Source organism: Oryctolagus cuniculus, chromosome 10 (genome assembly GCF_964237555.1).
Source record: "Oryctolagus cuniculus chromosome 10, mOryCun1.1, whole genome shotgun sequence".
NCBI classification, from domain to species: Eukaryota; Metazoa; Chordata; class Mammalia; order Lagomorpha; family Leporidae; genus Oryctolagus; species Oryctolagus cuniculus.
This window is the reverse complement of record NC_091441.1, coordinates 44,201,389-44,221,892: the sequence shown is the minus strand read 5'-3', so window position 1 is coordinate 44,221,892 and position 20,504 is coordinate 44,201,389. Positions and strand designations below refer to the sequence as shown.

At 37.7% G+C, this 20,504-nt stretch overlaps 1 protein-coding gene across 9 annotated transcripts in view; it reads right to left on the bottom strand.

The window, feature by feature from the left end:
• Positions 1–20,504, bottom strand: part of CCDC178 (coiled-coil domain containing 178) — a 604,881-nt gene that overhangs the window by 507,974 nt on the left and 76,403 nt on the right. For all 9 annotated transcript variants that reach the window (XR_011379371.1, XR_011379370.1, XR_011379372.1 and 6 more), the window contains exons 6-7: positions 9,467–9,489; positions 3,660–3,742 (exon numbers count right to left, since the gene is read on the bottom strand). Coding sequence is in view for 6 of the 9 variants with exons in the window: in XM_051851309.2 (XP_051707269.2) it covers positions 3,660–3,742; positions 9,467–9,489 (106 nt within the window). In the remaining 3 variants the exon portion in view is untranslated. The remainder of the gene's footprint in view (positions 1–3,659; positions 3,743–9,466; positions 9,490–20,504) is intronic.

Genomic DNA, 20,504 nt, shown 5'->3' with positions numbered 1-20,504 from the left:
CATTTTGATGATATTGATTCTTCCAATCCATGAGCATGGGAGATTTTTCCATTTTTTGGTATCCTCTTCTATTTCTCTCTTTAAGATTTTGTAATTCTCATCTTAGAGATCTTTAATGTCCTTGGTTAAGTTTATTCCAAGGTATTTGATTGTTTTTGTGGCTACTGTGAATGGGATTGATCTTAGAAGTTCTTTCTCAGCCGTGACATTGCCTGTGTATACAAAGGCTGTTGATGTTTGTGCTATAACTAGTACTCAAACAGTATTTTACACTTTATGTTTCTGTGTGAGTGCAAACTGTTGAAATCTCTACTTAATATATACTAAATTGATCTCCTGTATATAAAGAGAATTGAAAATGAATCTTGATGTGAATGGAATGGGAGAGGGAGCGGGAGATGGAAGGGTTGCGGGTAGGAGGGAAGATACGGAAGGGAAAAATCCATTGTAATCCATAAGCTGTACTTTGGAAATTTATATTTATTAAATATAAGTTAAAAAATAAAAGAGGCGGCCACCAAAAAGCTGAAGCTGGGTGCAGGTACTGGGCCTTGAGGATAAGATAAGATGCACGCAGCACACGCATATCCCATACTGGAGTACCTGGATCCAAGTCCTGGCTTCCCTTCTGACTCCAGACCTTTGTTCTAATGACACCCTGGGAGGCAGCAGGTGAAGGCTCAAGTGGCTGGATCCCTGACACCCACATGGGAGACTTAGATTAGGTTCCAGGCTTCTGGTTTCAGTAGGGCCTAGTTTCAACTATAGCAGTTATCTGGGGAGTGAAGCAGTCGATAGAAGCTCTGTCTGTCTCCTCTCTGTTCCTCTCCTCTCTGCATTTACAATAAATTAAATACATATTTTTTTAAGAACTGAGGGCAGGGGCCGGTGTTGTGGCATAGTGGGTAAAGCCACCACCTATAGCACAGGCATCCTTCATGGGCGCCAGTTCAAGCCCTGGCTGCTCCACTTCAATCCAGCTCTCTGCTAAGGCCTAGGAAAGCAGTAGAAGATGACCCAAGTGCTTGGGCCCCTGCACCCAAACGGGAGACTTGGATGAAGCTCCAGGCTCCTGGTTTCAGATCATTCCAGCTCTGGCCATTTGGAAAAGAACTAGGGAATGGAAGACTTCTCTCTCTCTCTCTCTCTCTCTCTCTCTCTCTGCCATGCCTCTCTGTAACTCTGTCTTTCAAATAAATAAATAAAATCTTAAAAAAAGAACTGAGGGCAAAGGAAAAGTCAAAAAACTACAACAGGAAGAAAGATAAAAGTAACTAATCAATTTCTTTGATTTGCTTTCCTTCCTTCCTCCCTTCCTTTCTCCCTCCCTCCCTTCCTTCCTTCTACCTTTTCTCCTTTTCTTTCTACTTTTATGTAATAAAGATAATAATATGCTACTAGATAGTATTATTATATAATGGTTGCATAATGGCTATTAGTATAAGTTCAACAGTCACACAGTCTACTTCTAATTCACTGGAATTGTCAAGGAAATTCAACACGCTGTCTGAAGAGAATTATTGAGAAATGAATTTCTCTATTCTAATGCATAGAAATGATTTTCTCTAGATTGGCCCTTCATTTGAACTCTTTGAATTTATTGCTTTACTTTGCCAAATTCTATTGCATCCTGGACACTTTCCATTGTTAGTTATCTGTTTTAATGAAAATACACTTATGGAATACTGTGTTTTAGAGTGAAAGCATTACTGTTGTCAAATATATGTATATATATGCACATATATATATATATCCCCCATATATATAGACATCTATCTATATAATTTGACAAATATATACATATATATAAATAGTACCATTATATTTTTTCACTATGCTTGGATAAATTTTCTTTTATACTGTTCTTATAATAGTATTGTCAAAAATGCCTGGTATATAACTTGTGCTGGCTCTAATTCATCATATATAACATCTCTCTAATTATTTTCCAAACATTATCTCAATTAGTTTTACTATTTCATGTTGATTAGGAAACAACCACCCGCAAGTATTTTAACACATCTATTTAATTACAACAAATGTCCCTTGTTCGGCTATCATCTTATGCTTTAGACCCAAATGTACACATGTATAGTAAACATAGTTGTGATTCATTGCACTTTGATTGTGACCATTAATATGCTCGCATCTTAGCATCGTTGATCTGAAAACTTGATAAGTATATACTGAAGTCATCATCTTCATTGTAGACACTAGTAGTAAAAGGAAAACATTAAAAACGGATCTCACTGTTAGTGAAACGTTTCAAAAATACTCTTGCTATTAAAAAAAACCTATTTATCCTTCAGTTACTTTTTTCCTCTGCCATAAATTTTTGTGTCAGCAAGAAGAGGGATAATATAATCCTAGAAATATATTCCTATATTCTATAATATATTCCCATATTCTATAATCCTAGAAATATATTCAAAGAATGAGCACTTGTCCTAGTGGTTTGACTGCCCATGTCCCACATCAGAATGCCTGGGTTTGATTCGGGGCTCCAGCTTGTGACTCCAGATCCTTAGAGACAGCAGAGATCACTCAACCAACTGGACTCCTGGAAGACCTGGATTGCAGTCAAGGTTCCTGGAAGCAACTCAGCCCAGGTCTAGCTCTTGCAGGCATCTGGGAAATGAACCAGCTGATGGGAGATTTTCTATCTATCTGGATGTCTTTTTCAATCTCTCTTTCTCTCTAGCTCTCTAGCTCTCTCAGTGTCTCTCTACCCCTTAAATTAAAAAAAAAAAGAATCCTCAAATATGTTGAAATAATTTTAACATAAATGTTAGATCATGATATAAAATATTGTACATTTTATAAGTTGTGGCTGAGATTATTAATCACAATTTAAATATATAGTCGATCTGTACTGTATAATACAGTAGCCATAAACCTCATGCTACAATTGAATGTAAGTTATTTAAGATGAAACTCCAAAATTCAGTCTTCCGTCTCACTGGCCACATTGCCAACAGCTATCTGTGGCTAGTAGCTACTCTACAGAACAATATAGGTACGGGCATTTTGATTATCACAGGAAGATCTACTGTGACAACTCAGAACTACAGTTTACTTAAATCAACACCTGATATATAATAGTCATTAAGAAATATTTTGATAATAAATGCTTAATCAAGTAGTATAGAAGGTTTTTTCATTATTCTCAGAATTATATAACTCTTTTTTCTCTTTTTTTTCTCTTTTTTTTTTTTTTTTTTTTTTGACAGGCAGAGTGGACAGTGAGAGAGAGAGACAGAGAGAAAGGTCTTCCTTTGCCATTGGTTCACCCTCCAATGGCCGCCGCGGCCGGCACGCCGCGCTGATCCGATGGCAGGAGCCAGGAGCCAGGTGCTTTTCCTGGTCTCCCATGGGGTGCAGGGCCCAAGCACCTGGGCCATCCTCCACTGCACTCCCTGGCCACAGCAGAGAGCTGGCCTGGAAGAGGGGCAACCGGGACAGAATCCGGCGCCCCGACCGGGACTAGAACCCGGTGTGCCGGTGCCGCAAGGTGGAGGATTAGCCTAGTGAGCCGTGGCGCCGGCCAGAATTATATAACTCTTAAACATGTTTTGTGTATTGTGAAAATTAGAAATATATTAAAGTCGACAAGATTTTAAATATAATTACATTTATCTAAGTATGAGGAAAAACTTTACCTCTCTTCTCTTCTGGTTTGAACTTTTCCTCTGGTATGGCAACAGTCCAATCTTTCATGTCTTTCCTGGAAGAAGTTCTGCTCCTACATAAAGGAGCAATCATTCAGTAAAGGAGGCTGTACTTAAAGTTAATAGAACCAATTTTAAATGGTGCACTTATATTGAATTTTAAGTGTTTAATGGTAAAAATTTACTATACATGGTAATCTTCCTATATAGGAGACTAATACAGCAAAATTCTAATAGGTAATGAGATTTACAATTAATGGTAAATAGAAAATTAAAATTTGTTACAAATCAGTCGATTAAAACTGTAATTTTAGAAATGAAATTGATCTTTCCTAGAGAGTGTTACTATAAGAAGAAGGCTATTAAGTAAGAATAATTTGGGTGAACTATATATCTAATAACAGTCAGCAGTTTCCGGGGAATCAATATATATTATAAGTAGTAAAAATAACATTTTAAAGTTAATAAGCTCTTAGGAAAATGCCCAAATTAAAATGCTATTTTGTTCCTAAAGTATCTTTCTAGTTAAAGTTCTAAATGTTGACTGAAGTATTTCTCATTATCAGTATTTCTCAGGTACAATTTAAAAATCTTCAATTAGGCTTCATTGCTCACATTTTTTTTTTTTTTTTTGACAGGCAGAGTGGACAGTGAGAGAGAGAGAGACAGAGACAGAGACAGAGAGAGAGAGAAAGGTCTTCCTTTACCGTTGGTTCACCGCACTGATCCGAAGCCAGGAGCCAGGTGCTTCTCCTGGTCTCCCATGGGGTGCAGGGCCCAAGCACTTGGGCCATCCTCCACTGCACTCCCGGGCCACAGCAGAGAGCTGGCCTGGAAGAGGAGCAACCGGGACAGAATCCGGCGCCCCGACCGGGACTAGAACCCGGTGTGCCGGCGCCGCTAGGTGGAGGATTAGCCTAGTGAGCCGCGGCGCCGGCCAGATAAATGAATCTTTAAAAAAATAAATCAATCGCTGGGCCACATGTAACTCTAGGTTTCACATTTTCAGGAACCAACAGTTCTTCACAGTGTCTGAACCATTTTATAGTCACACCTGTAATGGACATGGATTTCACTGTTGAAGAGAGGAGGGAATTTTGTTTTTCCTGTAAGAGTGAAAATGTTCAATCTTCAACACTGAGTTTAATGTGAGCCAACAGGTTTTCATAAATGCCTCTTCCTATATTTAGGAAGGTCCTTTAAAATCTTCATTTTTGCATAAAGATGTTGGCTTGTGTCACATGGTTTTCCCATTAATTGAGATGTTTAATATGGATCTTCTCCCTTGTTTCATTAAAATGGATACTACAGTGATTTTTCTATGTTGAATCTCCCTTATAGTCCAAGGAAAAATCCCACTGTGGCATGACGTATAAGTCTATTAGTGTGCTGCTAGATTTGGGTAACTAGTATTTTGTTGAAGATTTTTGTGTGTATATTTCTAAATATACTGCTCTCCAGTTTTCATTTTTTATCTGATTTTCATATTAGGATGATGTTACCTTTATAAAATGAGTTAGCAAGAATTCTCTTCTTCTTTTTTTTTTTTTTTGGATGAGTTTGAAAAGGATTACTATTATTTCTTCTTCTGCCAATATTCAGTAGAATTAACTGGTGAAACTATCAGATCAGATCAGAGGATTTTCTTTGTTGGAAGTTTTTGGTTACTGACTCAATAGTACCTGTTATAGGTCTATTCAGAGTTTCTTCTTCTTCCCAAGTCAGTTTTGGTGCTTAAGTTTTTTAGTCCACTTTATTTTGCCTGTGGAATTTGTTGGTATACAACTGTGCATTTATGCAAAATATATACAATATACAAAAATTGTGTATATTTTCAGTAATTTGAGTCTTCTCTACATTTTTCTCTGCCATTACAGCTAAAGGTTTGAGAATTTAGTTGATTTTACAAAGAAACAACTTTTGTTTTGATTATTGTTTTTATAGTCTCTATTTCATTTATTGCTACTTCTATTTCTATCTTCTCTTTTAGTGTAAGCATGTACAGCTCAACATTTCCCCTGAAGAATATTTGCTGCATCTCATTAGTTTTGATGTTTTCATCTCAAAGAATCTTCTAATCTATCCTGTGATTATTGCTTTGACCCATTTTAAAGAAGATTTTGTTTAATTTCTACATAAATATGGATTTTATAGGTTTCTTTCTGGTATTGATTTCTCATTTCATTCTACTCAGAGAAGACATGTTGTATGATTTTTATCCTTTTAGTTTTGTGGAGATTTGTTTGGGGCCTAACGCTTTCTATATTATGAATAATGTGCATATTATAAGAATATGTCTTCTGTTGTTGGATGGAATGTATTCTGTAAGTTTGTTAGGTCTAGATGGCTCTAGCGTTGTTCATGTCTATTCCTTTGTTGACCCCTGTTTAGTTGTTATTTCCAGTATTAAGAGGGAGTATTGAATTCTCAAACATCTCCAATTCTGTTACCTACATTTCATGTGTTTTGAGGTTCTATTGCTATGTGTTTATACATTTATAATTTCTATGACTTCTTGATAGATTGACACTTTTTCTAAATATGTCAAGTCTTCTTTGTCTCTTGTAACAGCTTTTGACTTAAAATCTATTATTTATAATAGAGTAGAGCCAGCTCTGTTTTGTTTTGGTAACAATTTGCGTGAAATATTTCTGCACCCTTTCACTTTCAAGTGAATCTGTTACAGACAGTACACAGTTATACCATGTAGTTGTATCCGTTCTTACACTCTCCTTTTACTTAGAGTTTAATCCATTTTTTATTATTTATATCTTTCTATTCCTCAAAGACCTCATAACTGCCTTATTTTGTGATTAGCTGATTATTTTCTAGTGTGTGTGTTTTAAATTTCTGTGTTTTTCTATAAAAAAACTTTAGAATCTTTTCTATTGATTGCACTGGGAATCACAATTAACATCTCAACAATAAAATTAAAGTCAGTGTAGATTCAATAGTATAAAGAACTCTCCTCTTTAGCATTTTTGCCCTACTCATTATGTTGTCATTTTCACAAATGTACAATTTATATATTGTGTGCCTTTAACACATATTTATGAATATTATCCATTTACTTTTAGTCACATAAAGAAAACAGAAATTAAATTATACTGAGTATTAAATTTACTTTTGAAGTTATTATTCTTTATTTTTTCATATATATTTGAGTTACTATTCAATGTACATTCATTTCAACTTGAAAGACTGCCTTTAGGATTTTTTATAGGCAGAGCTATTGGACACAAACCCTCTTAAATTTTTCTTTATCTGGAAATGTCTTAACTTTTGCCTTTTTTATGCTTGTTTGTTTGTTTGTTTATTCTACTTCAAAGGCAGAGCAATAAAGAGAGAGAGTTTTTAAGTATTCTCTTTCCCCTCACTCCTGGTCTATGCTTGAAAATGTCCCTCAGAATTATTAGGCACTGGTCAGCTTCTTCATTCTCTTGTCCACTTCTAAGACTTCTCCACTGACTCATCGTCAAGTTCACTGAACCTTGTTTCTGCCCAAATCTGCTGTCGTACTCCTCTAGTGAATTTTTTTTTTTTTTTTTTTTTTTTTGACAGGCGGAGTGGACAGTGAGAGAGAGAGACAGAGAGAAAGGTCTTCCTTTGCCGTTGGTTCACCCTCCAATGGCTGCCACGGTCGGCGCACTGTGGCCAGCACACTGCCCCGATCTGAAGCCAGATGCCAGGTGCTTCTCCTGGTCTCCCATGGGGTGCAGGGCCCAAGCACCTGGGCCATCCTCCACTGCACTCCCTGACCACAGGAGAGAGCTGGCCTGGAAGAGGGGCAACCAGGACAGAATCCTGCGCCCCGACTGGGACTAGAACCTAGTGTGCCGGCGCCACAAGGCAGAGGATTAGCCTAGTAAGCTGCGGCGCCGACCCTCTAGTGAACTTTTAAAATTTTTAAAGTTTATTAGGGCCAGCGCCGCAGCTCACTAGGCTAATCCTCCACCTAGCAGCGCCGGCACACCGGGTTCTAGTCCCGGTCGGGGTGCCAGATTCTGTCCCCAGGAAGACCTTTCTCTCTGTCTCTCTCTGTCCATTCTGCCTGTCAAAAAAAATTTTTTTTCAGTTTTTTAAATTTTTTTAAATCAAGATTTTGGTTAATGTTTTTGACTTCTCTCTTTATTGCTATTCTGTATGTGTTGAGACATCATTCTCCTGGTTTATTTACTTCTTTTTTTCAGAATTTCCCTTGTCTTTCTGAGAATATTTAAAACAGCTGGTTTAAAGACTGACTTTTGTAAGTCCACATTTCAGACTTCCTCAGAAAGTTTTTATTGTTGCTTTTTCTTACTATGAGTGGGACTAATTTTAGTGCTTTTAAGATTTATTTATTTATTTGAAAAGCAGAGTTACAGAGAGGCAGAGGCAGAGGCAGAGAGAAAGAGGTCTTCCATCTGCTGGTTCCCTCCCCAGATGGCCTCAACAGCCAGAGATATGCCAATCTGAAGCCAGGTGCCTTGAGCTTCTTCCAGGTCTCCCATGTGGGATCAGGGGCCCTAGGACTTGGACCATCTTCTACTACTTTCCCAGGCCATAGCAGAGAGCTGGATAGGAAGTGGGAGAGCTGGGAATTGAACTGGTGTCCACGTGGGTGCTGGCACTGTGGGCAGTTGCTTCACCTGCTACTCCCAGTCCTTTATTCTTAATATGTCTAATAATTTTTGAGAAAACTAGGTGTGTTTTATACATTCATGTAAAGAGCGTTTCTTGCCCCTCTTTGTTGTGAGTTGTTTTTTGTTTAGTGACTCTTCTGAACACATTCTGTAATCTGTATATTCTCCATCATTTTTGGACATTGAAATCATTTTCCTTAGCATACGGGGGAGCCAGTGTTTTCTCTGAGTTAATATCACTGTCTGCAGCCAAAAGAAAGGAAAAAAACTAAAGTTCTCTGAATCTTAGCAGATTGGCTCTGTCTTGGATCATTCCTTCAATGATTATCCAGGCTGTTTATGACCATTCCTCTGCCTTGAGTTCTTGCCTGTGCAGATCCTAGCTGTCAACCAGAAGTACAAGACACAGGTCTTCTCAGGTGTTTTCTGGGCACATGGCTGGGCCTCATCACGCCTGTATCCTTCTGGAGTCTCCAGTACATTCAGAGCACTGAAAAACTCTATTCCTTCATTCTCGTTTCCCAACATTTTTTTTCTGTGCATTTTAGTCCCTCTACTGCTTGTCCTGGTTATATCCATTGCTCCAGATAACTGTGGCAAGCGTACAACTTTCAATGCTGCACCACACACTGCCTGGAAATTTCCTCAGCTCTGTGATTCTCTCAAGGGAAACACACACAGCCCTTCTTGCTGGTCCTTCAGGGTGCAGTCAAACAGGTCAAAATATTCAAACCAATTCTTTGTGTTTGCTGCTCCTAACAATGTACACCCTAAGTGAAGTATGCTCTCTTCCAAGCTACCATCAATCTGGAGGTTGGGGGATAGAGAGGAGACAATTTAAAATGCTATGGCGCTTTCTTAAAGCAGTACAGCAACATCAGTGTTTATTACATTTTTCCCTTAGTTGCTCTAAATTTACTTGGTTATAACTGTTTTTTTTTATTAGGTTTAGATTTGTTTTATAGAGGGAACTGTTTTATATAAATGGAGCCTTGGAGAGCCCTATCCCACCATTTTCAGTGATGTCTTGATGCTTATTTTTTTAAATATATATTTAAATATTTAATATAAAGAATCTTGCTTTAATTTCCTATTCCTTTTGAAGTAACATTGGTCTACAGCAGATTATCAAAAATTTAACAAAAGGAACAATAAAGAAGCAGGAAAGGTTCTTACCATTCTTCAAAGGAAGTTTCAAACTGTCAAAATAAAAAAAATCAATGAAAATCCAATTTTAAACATCTCCAAAAACAGTTGGTGAACTTTACCTAAACTTGAACACACTGATAAAATTGTCAATTCTCTACTTCACATCCACTATCATATTTTTGTCAAGCTTTACTCTCTGTTACTTCTTGAACAGGTATACGTGTCTCCTATCCTTTCATTATTACTCCCACCAAATGGTTTTCTCCTTTCTTACATTTCCAAATCTTACCCTTTTATCAAGCACTTGTGCAAATTCCCCCTAAACTCAAAAGACTTTAAAAACAACCATAAACTCATGAAATCTATTGAAAACTAATGGACTAGCAAAGAATGGTAAAAACTGCACAAAAGTTTAAGTTTATGCCACTGCTGGGCCACAAATTCCTTGGAAAAAGCCAGGTTCTACAGATATATCCTAATAATATATTGGTCTGGAACAGGAATAAATTACCAAAAACACAAATGATTATATATTAGCAGATGATTAAGGATTTTATAGATTATCCTCCATGCAATATGTTATATTTAGCACACATGATTACTTTTCTTCAGTTTTCAAAGACTACCAAAACCTGGAGATATATGCAAACTTTACACATGTGCACACAAAATCATGGAAAACATAAAATAATAAAATTATTGGAACATTCATTTTAGAAAATTTTTCAGAAGCAGGAAGTGATTAGATTGACTGATAAGGAAAAAAGAACGAAAATTTGGAACTCAAAACAGACAAATGGAAACCACTTCAGGATAGGTAAAAGGCTTCTCTATAAATTAGTGAGGAATTCCCAGCATGTGAGAATAAGCATTGGCCAGCCAGTCTTACTGCTTTCCATTCCCAGAATCCTGAATATGGCTGAAAATTGTTCCCTAGATTACTGTAATGTAAATTTAAAATATGTTATCTCAAAAACTGAGAGTGAGCAAGAGAGAGAGAGAGAGAGAGAGAGAGCCAGCCAGAGCGAAAAGGAGAAGGAAGAAGGGTGGCAGTCCAGAAGGAGAGAGAAGAAGGGAGTGAGGAAGGGAATATCATCATGTGCTTAGAATGGTATCTACAAATCACATTGAATCTGTTGAAAACTAATTAAAAATAAAACTTAAAGAAAAGAAAACAGCTCTTCTAACCATATTGGTGTTCCATTTAAGATGGAAAGGCTGTCCAAGCTGGGAAATTATGCTTCTAGAGAGAAAAATATAGTAAAACCTAGGTAACTAGTAGAATCTCATAATAGACACAATGAGGTGGATCCAAAGACAGATTCATCCAGGACTGAGATATTTTAAAGTGGTACAAAATCAAATGTAAACTTGTTTAGGCAAAAGTAGAGGCCCATCTCTTTCTTACCGGAACATATTACCTTCCACTTAGAGAGTCCCTATAAACGTCCCTAGTTATTAGATACAAGCCTTTGCTGTAAGCAGACTCGGAGAGATACAAGAAACAAACAAACAAACTTTGTTAACAACGAGTGATTAGTCAGTTCCATCACTTACAAAGTACAGCAAAGAATGCAAAAAATGTGAGGAAATAGTATAGCCTGAAAAATAAGAACATTTACTTTGGATATAACAAAACCTGGAAAGGCTGAAAGGGAATATAATAATAATTTGAAGGCATATGTCTTTTGCCACCATATTAACAGGCAGAAAAATGAGATTTGATTCACGAATTCCATTATCTAAACATGAGATAGTTTAAAGCAATTAAGGTATCCATAAGTTATGCTTCAACAGAACAGCAAACCAGGAAACAGCCTACCTATGAGAATTTACTATAAAATTAACATTCCAAATCAATGGAGATGGACAACTCAAAGAGCAGTTGTGAGATGATCTGAATAATCATTTGGAAAAAACAAAGTACTGTTTGTACATCATGCCATAAACAAATGAAACTGAAGAGATTTAAAGTTGTAAATGTGATATCTAAAAACTTTTAGAATAATAAAGTATTTTAATAATCTTAGTATCAGTGAAATATTTTTGAACAATACAAAAATAATAGAACTTTTAAGATAACAGACTTGGTTACATACAAATTACTGTATGAAAAATAACTATTAATAAGGTAAATAACTAGTATAATCAATAGAAATTTCTGGTTAGCATAGAAGTGAAGAAATTGCTATCAATGTTTCCATAAATGTCAGAAACAAGATAAAAATTGGAAAATATATGAACTAAAATTAACGGAAAAGTAAATTCAGAAAGCCAGATAGCATAAGAAAAGAAACTATATATACTAAATGATTTGTGTATTTGAACATATATATGGACATAGGGGTATATATGTGTATGTATACATATATATCACACACAATTATATATACATAGATTATGTGTGTGTGTGAACCAGTATTTTAACATTACAGTTTTAAGCAATTTGCTCATCTTCCCCAATACCTCCTTCTTGATCTCCTCTAAACAGGGTTTAGTGTTCACTATTTTGCTGGAATGTTCTAATGTTAATAATAGAATAAATAGGATGTAATTAAAAATAAAAGTTCTGAAAGAAACTAAATCTATCTTCATAACAAAAATGTTGAATGCTATTCTGTTTGTAATCCCAATGAGTATTTTCAAAACAATGTAATAAACTTATTCTAAAACTTAGGAAAGTACAATGGATCCATAAAACACAAGGCATTTGAAAAAAGGAATAAAGAATGAACCGGCTTATCAGATATAGAAACATGATATGACATACACAATGTAGTAAAATGACATATTGAAATATGGAAATAAAATTGAATAGTGGGATAAAGGTGCCAAAAGTAAATAAAATCATATATGAAAACTTGTATACGATACATATTTATAGCTGATTTCTAAAGAAAATGACTGGATTTGAAATAAAATTTATGTTGAGAAAAATAATTTTCCATATTAAAAAATAAATTTACTTATTAAATTCCAAAAAATTGCAATTGTTAAGTAATTAAATTTTAAATATAAATTTCTAAAATTGAGAAAGTACAAAGAAAAAATATTATGTCCTTGCAGTATGAGAAGATGGCTTACCCAAGACACAAAATACTTTCAAAATAAGGGGAAAAATGATGGCTGGCGCTGTGGCACAGCAGTTTAACACCCTGTCCTGAAGCACTGGCATCCCATATGGGTGCCAGTTCTAGTCCTGGCTGCTCCTCTTCTGATCCAGCTCTCTGTTATGGCCTGGGAAAGCAGTAAAAGATGGCCCAAGTCCTTTGGCCCTGCTCCCGCATGGGAGACCCAGAAGAAGCTCCTGGCTTCAGATCGGCACAGCTCCAGCCATTGTGGCCAATTGGGAGTGAACCATCAGATGGAAGACCTCTTTCTCTCTCTCTCTCTCCCTTCTTCCCTCTCTCCCTCTCTCTGCCTCTCTTCTCTATGTGTAACTCTGACTTTCAAATAAATAAATAAATCTTAAAAAAAGGGGGGGGGGGACTTAAATTAGTCCACTCAATGAAGAACATTTTAGTAACATATTCAATCCCATCAATGCCATCTCACTAGTCAAAGTGATCAGTTTCAGTTCACAAGTGATCATATGATAGGATTAAGAGTCAAAGGGATCACGTAAACAAGACTAGTGTCTGCTAACACTAACTGAAGAGAATGATCCAACACGGGAAGCAGGATAAACATCAGACTCATAGAATGGCAGATGTCCTAAACAGCACTCTGGCCTCAGAATCAGCCCTTAAGGCATTTGGATCTGGCTGAAGAGCCTATGAGAGTATTTTAGGCATGGAAAGCTAAGTCACTCTGGGAAAAAAAAAAAAAAAACTAAATGAAAGATCTCTGTGAGATCCCAGTGGAGAGAACAGGCCATCAAAGAAGGAGGTACCTTTCTCTGAAGGGAGGAGAGAACTTCCACTTTGACTGTGACCTTGTCTAAATAACACTGGAGTTGGCTAACTCAAAAGGCTTTCATAGCCTTGGCAACTCATGACAAGAGTCTAGGGTGATGGATGGCACCACAGCTCACTAGGTTAATCCTCCGCCTGCAGCACTGGCACCCTGGGGTTATAGTCCCAGCTGGGGCACTGGATTCTGTCCCAGTTGCCCCTCTTCCAGTCCAGCTCTCTGCTGTGGCCTGGGAAGGCAGTGGTGGATGGCCTAAGTCCTTGGGCCCTGCACCCGCATGGGAGACCAGGAAGAAGCACCCGGCTTCTGGCTTCGGATTGGCGCAGCATGCCAGCTGCAACGCACCAGCCATAGCAGCCACTTGGGGGGTGAACCAATGGAAAAAGGAAGAGCTTTCTCTCTGTCTCTCTCTCTCTCTCTCACTCTCTAACTCTGCCTGTCAAAATAAATAAATTAATTAATTAATTAATAAAGAAAAAAGAGTCTAAGGTGATTACTGATGCCATAAATAAGAGTGTCAATTGTTAAGTAAACAACAGGAGTCACTGTGCACTTACTCTCCATGTAGGATCTCTGTCTTTAATGCGTTGTACAATGTGAATTAATGCTAGAACTAGTACTGAAACAGTACTTTACACTTTGTGTTTCTGTGTGGGTGCAAACTGTTGAAATCTTTACTCAATATATACTAAATCGATCTTCTGTATATAAAGGTAATTGAAAATGAATCTTGATGTGAATGGAATGGGAGAGGGAGAAGATGGGAGGGTTGCGGGTGGAAGGGAAGTTACAGGGGGGAAAAAGCAACTGTAATCCAAAAGCTTGACTTTGGAAATTTATATTTATTAAATAAAAGTTACAAAAAATAAAAAGACAAATCACAAACTGAAATATTTTAAACAAATATACTTGCTAATGGAACTTAATTATTCCCACAAATGAATAAGAAAGTAGAAGTAAACCCAGATGATAATCAGCAAATGATAAACAGGCCTTCACAGAAAAGAGAATATTCAGTGAGCATGTTACTAGATTTTCATCTAATTAATAATCAGGAAATTGTTAGCCTTTGATGTTAGAAAATGGTAATTCAGAATCCTGCATAATATACAAGTTGACATCAGGCTGAATTATATGACAGTTCTAAGAACCTGTTTGAAGCTGACAATGAATGTGACATAATTATATAAAATTTAAATGCTCTCCACAATTCAGTCAGGCTTAATTAATATTCTCAGTTTGGTCCTCTTTATATGCAACAGAAAATGATGTATTTTATAAATATAAAAATCAGTTACTCAAATTTTCATAAATAGAGTTGCATATTGTATGAGAATACATGTTGGGGTGGTACATTAAAACACAACTCTAGCTTTGTAAATAAAAGTAATGTAACATAAGAAATAAGAGAAAATTATTTTAATCAGTCTTTCATGTGATGTGGGAGGCAAATTTCAGAAACAGTATTCAAATCATATTTATTTGGGATATTTAAATGGCTCATCCTGAAATGCCTACAATACCAGAGAAGAATTTGAAGTTTCATATTCATAATTGCCTACTTGAAATACTTGGACAAGTTTTAGAAATGTCTCAAAATCATGTTAAACTGTTATTTCATATAAAATTCTTGATGAAAATTAAGCTTAGAATTTCACTATGGTCACAATGTTTTTTTTTTGTAGTTGCAAGCTTTACTTACTATATCTAATAGACTCAGTTATATCCAGCTTACCACAAAATCCCTGGACTTCCTGTCTCTGTCTTTTTAAGAAGAGCAAAGAGAAATACAGGTAGGGGAGGAGTAAAAATGTTAAGTGGTATACAGTTTAAAAATTATCACATTATAGGGGAAATGAAACACTTCATTTACTTATAGCTCTAAACCACACTGCCGACAGTCTCCTGCTGGATACATATAACACTCTCATTGAACTTGTTTCCCTAACTTTACATTTTTATTGGAAAACATTGCCAAATATTTAAAATATTTAAATGCTACTTTGGAGACAAAGAAAGTATTCACAAAATCTTCTATTTTTGCACTCTAAAAAATAAGAAAAAAATTAACTTCATGTTAAGAATTTCTTTTTGTATACTAAATCATTAGTTGATATGCTGTATTAACAGTGGATAATATTTCCCAAAAGAATACTCATACCCTTGAATTTCCCCTCAATGTAGCTATATAAAATGTATGTAATGTATGCTATATAAAAATCCAAGTCATTTTGAAAATATAAGCAATGTTTATCAAACAATATGTAAAATCTAAAAATTTTTAAGAACAAGCATTACATTCTCATGCTTAAATATTTAATCCCAAGCCAAATTTGACATAATTTAAGAAATTATTGCTGAATGTATTCATTCCAAAATATTTATTTCATGTCTATAATTTTCCAAGTTCTAACATGCATTATGACTAGTGGTCAATTATATAGACCCTAACTTCTAAGATCATACAACCTTGTATGAGAGAGAGATGCATGAACAATCACAATGCAAGGTATTAATTGTCACAGCACTGGTCAGTAAAATGACACATGAAATTTTAAGGAAGGACAGTTATACTAAGTTTAGGAGGACAAATAGGTTGTATGGGAAGAAGTGAGGATTAAGCAGGGGTAACAAAGAAATTGAATGAATTAATGCCAAGAGATAAACTAAAGCTCAGTGTATGAGGGGACATTAAAAGTATTATTTTATAAGGAGAGGTGTTTTGCTTCTAATTCCATTCCAAGAAGCCTGGGCAAGAAAGTTTGAGAGGGGCGTTTTGAGCAGATTACTGGTAATAATACATTGAGGAGAAGGTATATGACCTGTTTTGTGAAGAATGGGTGTGAGTAGAAGACACTTAGGAAGAATCAGGGGAAAGGCTTGTTACTATCATCCAGGGAAGAATGAAAGTGCCCTGAAGGAACTTAATTCGATGTGAGAAGCCAGAATCTTCAGCTTTGAGGTACATTCCAGAGGTGAAATCAAGGCAAATAAGTAATAAGGACATGGAGCAAGATGGTAGCTGAGTACCATGCTACACCAACCTACAAAGCACCAAATCACCTTCAGGAGAGCTCAGGAAGCAGGGTACGAGACTGCAATGCCTGGCTTTGGCATAAGAAAACATGCATTAAAGAAGGCAGATTCTCATCGAATCTAATCACAGAGACAGATGGGTCCCATTTGAGGAAGGGAGAGGGAATTCAGTTCAGATCGTACTCTTGAAACTTAGTACCTGGTTGACTACAATGAAACCCAGCACTGGATAGAAACCAACAGCCACTACTCCCAGGTCAGTGGTGCCAGGCACAGAATCTCCATGGAACAATCGGAATGGTAAAACCACGCAGCAACTGCTGCTGGCTGGTAGAGAAGCCATCTTCTCAGAGTGAGGTGAAAAGAACCTACAGCAACCCACGCCACTGGTGACACTGCCTGAGTAAGTCTGGCCTGAAGCACTAGCATGAAAATTAAGCACTAGCAGGGTGCCCATGAGACTCCATAAAAGGAAAACACATTTCTTTCTTCCCCTGCTCACACCAAGGCACCTGGCAACCAGCAAGGAGGGAGTTCCATAGCAATAAGGCAGAGTGAAGGCTGCTGTAGCCCATGTGCACCTGAACGATTTTATCGCATAAATCCACGGTCCCCACGCACTTTGAGTCAGGCCTGGAGGATTCATGGTGGGGGGCTGGGCAGCCACTTCGATCCATGAAGTGAGGGCATGTTGCTCCCCTCTCCTCACTCTGTCAAGGGACTGGACTCAGCTTGCCAAAGCGGATCACCAACTGATCTCTTCTGAGCAGGCAGCTGGCTCCAGGAAAAGGGTGGCTCTCTCCATGAATGGGGAGCCTCATGGGGCAGAGTTGGATCCCCTGCTCCCTGTGAATGCGCGAGCCCTCTGATTCGTGATAGGGCAATGGGGTGTGGCTTGGCTGTGGGAAATCACTGGATCTGCCTTCAGATGTTGAGAGTTCTCTGAATGCTGGGGTGGGTTACTGCTGAGGGCTCCCCGCTCACGCTGAGGAGCACACAAATCCTTTCTATGGTTTATGTGCCAGAGTGTGTGGGGTGAGCAGCCACCATGGGTTCACCATGAGCAGTTGGTACTGGGCAGAGAAGCTGAGGCTGTGAACATGCCATCCAGTGTAATCACAACCTGCACCCTGCTGACAATAGAGGAGACCTATCACACCCAATTTGGGTGTCACTCTGGACTGTTTCCCCATGTTTAAGCACTGGCCAAAGCTCCCTGGTCCCAAGCAGCACACACCTCTGAATATTCACTGAAGGAACACTCTACTAAGCCACAGAGGGTTTCAGTGACAAAATCCCTCAGAAGAGAAAACAAGTGTTTCCACAGATGCCTAAAAATAAATGTAGAAAAGCAGGAAACATGAACAACGAAGACAATATGACTCCCCAAAAGGAACACAACAAAACTTCAACATTGGAGCTGGCAATTTTGCAGGCTAATAGTAGGTTAGGCCTCTGCCTGTGGTGCCAGCATCCCATATGGGTGCTGGTTCGTGTCCTGGCTGCTCCTCTTCCAATCTAGCTCTCTGCTTATAGCCTGGGAAAGCAGCGTATTATGGCCCCAAGTGCTTGGGCTCCTGCACCTACTTGGGAGACCCAGAAGAAGTTCCTGGCACTCAGCTTCAGACTTGTCTAGCTCCTGACGTTGTGGCCATTTGGGAAGTGAACCAGTGGATGGAAGACCTTTCTCTCTGTCTCTCCCTCTCTCTATGTCTCTACCTTTCAAATAAGTAGATAAAATATTCTTTAAAAAGAACTTCAATATTAGAATGTGAAGACAAAGAGATTGATGAAACCCCTGAAAAGGATTTCAAAAGAATGGTCATCAGATCACTCAAAAACCCAGAGAGGTAAATATATGAGTTAAAGAAAGTCACACATGACACGGATGAGAAATTATGCCAGGACATTGACATTCCAGAAAAATCATACTGAAACGTTAATAATGAAGAATTAAACATGTCAAATTTAAAAATACAAGGTGGAAAGCCTTCACAACAGATTTGGTGATGCTAAAGAAAGAATATCCAAGATAGAAAGCAAATATTTAGAAATATATCAGACAAGAAAAAGAAAAGAAAGAAAGAAATGAGGAAACTGAAAATAGTGTTTGAGATTTATGTGATAAAAACAAATGACCAAACATATATGTCTTAAGAGTTCCTGAAAGTATGGCAAGAAAGAATGGATTAGAACACCTATTTAGTGAAATAATAGCAGAAAACTTCCCCAATTCGGAGAATGATAAGGGCATCCAAGCACAGGAAGCACTTAGAATCCCTAACAGACATGACCAGGAAAGATCTCCACGATGACACAAATTTTCAACAGTGAAACAAAAAGAACAGATGCTAATATGCACAAGAGACATAGCAGATTATCTACAAAGACCTCAAATGAGACTGATAGCTGATTTCTAATCAGAAACCCTACAGGCTAAGAAATAATGGAGAGATATAGTCTAAGTCCTAAAGAAAAAAAGTCAACCCATAATACTATGCCCAGTGAAGCCCTCATTTAAAAACGAATATGAAATAAAGAGCTTCCAAAACAAACAGAAATTGAAAGAATTTATCACCACTCATCCAGCCTTACAAATGATATTTAAGGATGTGCTACCCACAGAAACTGAGAAAGATAATTAGCAATAAAATATGGAAAAATGGCAGAATAAAGTCATTAATTATCAATAATGATGTTGAATGTAAAATGTCTAAAGTGTCCAATTAAAAGACACAGACTGGCTGAATGGATTAAAAAAAGCAAGACCCATCTATTTGTTGCGTATAAGAAACACACTTCACCAACAAGGACACATGCAGACTGAAAGTGAAAGGACAGAAAAAGATATTGCATGCTAATGGAAAGCAAAGAGGAGGAGTAGCAATCATAATATCAGAGAAAATAGACATTAACACAAAAACTGTTAAAAGAGACAAAGAAGCCACCGCCGTGGCTCACTAGGCTAATCCGCCGCCTTGCGGTGCCGGCACACCAGGTTCTAGTCCCGGTCGGGGTGCCGGATTCTGTCCCGGTTGCCCCTCTTCCAGGCCAGCTCTCTGCTGTGGCCAGGGAGTGCAGTAGAGGATGGCCCAAGTACTTGGGCCCTGCACCCCATGGGAGACCAGGATGAAGCACCTGGCTCCTGCCATCGGATCAGCGCGGTGTGCCGGCCGCAGCGTGCCGACCGCGGCAGCCATTGGAGGGTGAACCAACGGCAAAAGGAAGACCTTGTCTCTCTCTCTCATTGTCCACTCTGCCTGTCAAAAAAAAAAAGAGAGAGAGAGAGAGACAAAGAAGGGCATTATGTAATGATTAAGGGATAATTCCACGGGAAGATGTGACTATAATAACTATAAATGCACCCAATGATAGTGCACCGGGCTGTTTAAAACAACTGTTAATGGATCTGAAGGGAGGCATAGACTCCAATAATTAGTAATGGTGGACTTCAACACCCCACTTTCATCAATGGGCAGATCAATTAGACAGAAAACAAAGAAACAACAGATCCAATCCAGACTATTACCCAAATGAACATAATTGATATCTACGGTGCATTTCATCCCAGAGCTGCAGAACGCATTCTTTTTGTCAGTGCATGGCACTTACTCTAGGATAGACCACATACTAGCCCATAAAGGAATTCTCAACAAGTTAAAAAAAAACAAACTGAAATCATATTATGTATCTTTTCTGACCACAATGCAATGAGTCTGGAAATAAACAACTTAAGAAACCCTAGAAAATATGCAAAGACATGGAGACTGAACAACATGCTCCTGAATGAGTACTATGCCATAGAAAAAAATTCTGGGGAAAAAAAAAACTCCTAAAAAGGAATTAATATGACAATACAACATATTAAAATATCCAAAGCAGTGTTGAGATGTGGGTTTACAGCAATTAGTGTCTATATCAGGAAATTGGAAAGGCATCAAATAAATGACTAACAGTGTATCTCAAGGATCTAAAAACAAGAACAAATCAAACTCAAAACAGCAGGAGAAATAAATAAAATAGTTACAAAAGTTCAATGGTGGCTGGCGCTGCAGCTCACTTGGCTAATCCTCCACCTGCGGCTCTGGCATCCCGGGGTTCTAGTCCCGGTTGGGGC